At 37.9% G+C, this 4,770-nt stretch overlaps 1 protein-coding gene across 1 annotated transcript in view; it reads left to right on the top strand.

Moving 5' to 3' along the window:
• Positions 1–4,770, top strand: part of Yes1 (YES proto-oncogene 1, Src family tyrosine kinase) — a 58,930-nt gene that overhangs the window by 47,013 nt on the left and 7,147 nt on the right. Inside the window, exons 9-10 of the mRNA XM_029540887.1 lie at positions 148–224; positions 1,607–1,805. Of these exons, the coding sequence (XP_029396747.1) occupies positions 148–224; positions 1,607–1,805 (276 nt within the window). The remainder of the gene's footprint in view (positions 1–147; positions 225–1,606; positions 1,806–4,770) is intronic.

The raw sequence follows: 4,770 nt of genomic DNA, 5'->3' as shown, positions 1-4,770 counted from the left end.
CGCCTGCCTCTGCATCCCGAGTGCTGGGATTAAAGGCGTGCGCCACCACTACCAGGCTGGTTTGACGATTTAAGGTTTTGAAGAGCATTTATTTCCATTTTAATGTAATGTTTGAATTTTTCTAGAATATCTTTTTATCTCTTACAGGGAGCTTGTTAGATTTCCTTAAAGAAGGAGATGGAAAGTATTTGAAGCTTCCACAGCTGGTTGATATGGCTGCTCAGGTAGTTGCATTTATATACATATGTATATGTATCAATTTTAATTGAACGCATATGTTTAAAATGCAGAAGAGTCTTGGCATAATGTTAAAATTTTGTGTAATGAAATATTAGAATTTTAGGAGAGGAAGGAACACTGGAGATAGTTCAGTGTGAGCTCCTTAGTAGCAGAGCCAGCATTAGACTGCTGGAGCTCTCTCAGTCAGGTGCTGCCCTGTGTCAAATGGCCTTTGACACAGTTCATCCATAAATGCAAAGTTTGTATTTACATTTCAGCAGATAAATTTAAGAAAATTAAGATGGGCTGGGTGGAGGTGACATTATGTGCTTTTAACCCTAGCACTCAGGAGGCAGAGGCAGGCAAGTCTCTGACTCCAAGGCCAGCATGGTCTGCAGAATGAGTCTTAGGACTATACAGAGAGACTTTGTCTTAAAAAACCAAACAAAAAGAAAAAAGAAGAAAGAGAGGGAAAGACAAGAAAACTAAGGTGGATGAAGGTTATTCAGAAAGAAAAGGCAGGCAGGCAGGCAGACAGACAAGACAGACTAAGGTAGATGAAGGCTATTCCAAATATTAAAACCTGAAAGTATGCTGAAAGTTTTTTGTTTATTCTAGTCTAAGACAAGAATTCAGATAATATACAGGTAAGAATTAGTCTTTTATACTTCTGAATTTTGGTTTCAAAGTTTCTGCTAAGATAGATGGCAAGTATTGCAGGCACTATTTATTGGCTACAGCTGATGAGCTTGCTTTTGCAGCGAGAGCGGTATCAGTAAGAACCCACATAGCCATAACATCTGATAGTGTAGAGTAACTTCAGAGGAGACAGGCGTATAGCAGGCTCTTCCTTCAAGGCTATTAGGCACTTTTTCTTGGAAAAATGGCAGACCTTTTTTATTACAAGAAACAAACAAAAAAACCTTAAGTAAATGACATGGGCTTTATGAACCATATACAAACTCTGTTGGGCCTCATTAGTTTTCACGGCCCTTTAAAAAATGTTAAAGCCCCCCCCCTTTTTTTTTAACTTCTTAAGGCATATGAAAATGGGCTGTTGGCACATCTGACTGACAAGCTATAATGTGTTGGTACTTCAGCACCTTAGATTTGTGTTGGTTTTTGTTTTGTCTTATGATGCACTTCTTCTAACCATTGACAAGAAAATAATTCATTGTGCTAGTCTTAGTGATATGTTGATTTTTTTTCTTGCAGTGTTAGAGTATAAAAATTTAGCTTTTGTTGCTCTTGTTCTTTTTGTTGTTTTTGTTGTTGTGTTCTAGACTGTCTAATAGTCACTGTTTTTGAGCTACCCAGTTTTTCAACAGTCTCTTTAGTTTAACAATAAGTGTCATCATATATTTTGCATTTTTTTTCCTTTCTTAAGATTGCTGATGGCATGGCATATATTGAAAGAATGAACTATATTCACCGAGATCTCCGAGCTGCTAATATTCTTGTAGGAGAAAATCTTGTATGCAAAATAGCAGATTTTGGCTTAGCAAGATTAATTGAAGACAATGAATACACAGCAAGACAAGGTAAAGTAACATACATAGATGCTTATAATCTAATGTCCTATGCTTGTCTTAATACTATTTGAATACCCAGAGCCTTGTGGAATACAAACAGTTCTAGTGGATAGCCAGGTCCCTGCCTGCTCCTGCCAGTAGGCTGTCAGGTAGAATGCAGCTTCAAAAGTCCTTTGTTGTGAGGCTGCCTTTTTGCCCATGTAACATGCATGTTCATGTAGACCTGGCACAAAACTATTTGTAGACTAAATGACTCTGGGTGGGTGTTTCTCATGTAGCAAAGCAGCTCTGTCTGTGAGATCTGTTGGAAGTCAGTAGAATTTGGGGGAAAGGGGAATAAGAAGAGGGCCCAGCAAAACACTTGGAATGCAAAGCCTGATGGTCTATGTTTGACCCCTAGAATCCCTGTCATCTGTAATCCTAACATTTCTGTAGGAGGGGATGGAAGGTGAAGGTAGGAGAATCATTCAGAAGCTGGCAGGCCAGCTAACCTGGAGTAAGTAGATTAGCATCAGAAATGAGAGACACTGTCTTGACAAGGTAGAAAAAGAAACAACTCCCTAAAATTATCCTGTCTGCCGTACCCATGCTGTGGCATGAATAGCCTGCACTTAAATGCATGTACAAGTGCACATATACATGCAAAAAATTTTTTTTGAAGCTTAAAAGTAAAACAAAAAATTAAAAATAAGTTACAATAAAAACGAATAGTTCTAGATTTTTCCAGAGGACTCAAACATTGATATTATACATAAAATTATATCTAATAACAACACTTCAGCTTTCTAATGGTTAATTCCTGCAAAGAACTTGACAAGATACTTTTGCATTATAAATATAGCAGATAAAGTATCCTTGTTACTTTCTTTAGGATGTTAGCAGTAAATTTTATTTATCCTTTATGTGTGCATGTGTGTTTGTGTGTATGAGTATAGATACACACATGATACAGTAAGCATGCAAAGGTCAGAAGACAGCCTTGGGCATCTTCCCATCTTGTTTGAAATTTAATTTCTTGTTTCCCAGTATAAGACCAGGACTAGCTGTCTGCAAACTTCCTGACATTTTCTTGTTTCCACTTTCCCTCCCTGTAAAAGACTAGGATTACAAAGTAGTTATAGCATTACATGGGTTTGAGGAATCCATACTCAGGTCCTCAAGAGCAGCAAGCACCTGACCCACTGAGCTAGCTCCTCTGTCTCACATAAATGCTTTGTTCCTCTTTTTAAACAAACTTGGTGAGTTGTTATTTAAACTGTTGTCTTAGATTGAAGGTGATGCCTTCAATCATTCAGGCATTATTTCTTCCGACTCCAGGGAAACGTCAGCAGTGTCTAGAAACATTTTTGGTTGTTCCAGTTTGGGGACTACTGTCAAAATCTGATAGATAGAGGCTAAACATGCTGTGACATACAGACTAATAATCAAACACAGAAGATAATTACCATGCCCAGAATAGTCAGCATTGCCAAGGTAGAAAAACCATGATTTAGCTCCAGGTTTGGTTTTGTTTTTTTTTTTGTTGTTGTTTTTGTTTTTGTTTTTGTTTTTTGAGACAGGCTTTCTTTCTGTAGCCTTGACTGTCCTGGAACTTACTCTGTAGAGCAGGCTGGCCCTGAGTGCTGTGATTAAATATGCCTGCCATCATCATCCAGTTAGCTCCTGTTTTTAAAAAGGATTTATTTTTATTTTATATGTGTGGGTGTTTTGCTTGCATGTTATGTCTGTGCACAGCATGCATGTAGTACCTGTGGAAGCCAGAAGAGGGTGTCAGATCCTCTGGAACTGGAGCGACAAATGGAAGTTAGCTGCCAGGTAGGTGCTGAGGATCAAGCTATTCCCTGTAGAAAAGCAGCTAGTGCTCTTAACTTCTGAGTCATTTCACTGTCTTCTCTACTTCTCTGCTGTCTCTACCCCATGTATACTTACCTCCAACTAGTCATAGGTTCCTGTAATCCTTACTTAGAAAATCCTAACCATTTGATTAAGGCTAAATTTAGCTGCCACTCTGTAATGAAACCTCTTGTTATTGTGACAAATGAAAATTGAATGATATTTTTCTAATATCTAAGAACTATTTATGTTGTAAATATATATGCGTATATATAATCACCTCAAGCATATACATTACCAATAATTTTATTAGCATAAGTATACAATTTTCTGGTATGTTTATGTACCCATAATATAATTATGCTTGTTTATTATGTTTGTGTACCCATAATGCTTGTGTATTAAAATCATACCTTAAATATTTGTGTAAACTAACATGCTGTTTTAAAAATGGTAACACAAGGGCTGGTGAGATTGTTCAGCTGGCAAATGTGCTTGCTTCTCAAGCCTGGTGACCTGAGTGATTTTTGAAACCCATGTAAAGGTAGAAAGGTAGAGCCAACTCCACAAAGTTGTCCTCTGACCTTCATACAGGTTCCGTGGCACATGCACACAACCAGACACACAATAAAAATATGGTAGCACAATAAAAACTTATGCAAAGACAGCTCAAAATACAGAAATGATTATGAGAAAAAGCCAGTAGCTATTAGATCTAACAGAATATGCCTTCAAACATAATTAGGTACGGCCAGTGGATGTCAGGTGACCCCGAAGTTGTTGATTTTACGATAGTATACATAGTATCTCATGTCTCTAAACCTAGTACTTGTGAGTGAGAGGTGGAAGGATCAGTATTCATGTTAGAGACCAGCTGACCCTTTCTCAAAAAGCTCAACAAAGGAAGAGAGAGACTCGTACATGAAGTTTTAATTTTTGTTCACCTCATACCACACACACACACACACACACACACACACACACACACACATACACAGCCATGCACGTGAGCACAAATAAACAAGCAAAAAATAGTTACAGATTTAGTTTGATTTAGCTAATGATTGTAATCCTAGCTTTCAGGAGGCTGAGACAGGATTGTGAAAATTTAAGGCCAGCCTAAGGTAGGTCTCTCTCTCTCTCTCTCTCTCTCTCTCTCTCTCTCTCTCTCTCTCTCTCTCTCTCT

The sequence above is a fragment of the Mus pahari genome, chromosome 7 (assembly GCF_900095145.1).
Source record: "Mus pahari chromosome 7, PAHARI_EIJ_v1.1, whole genome shotgun sequence".
NCBI classification, from domain to species: domain Eukaryota; kingdom Metazoa; phylum Chordata; class Mammalia; order Rodentia; family Muridae; genus Mus; species Mus pahari.
This window is presented reverse-complemented; position numbering and strand designations above follow the sequence as displayed.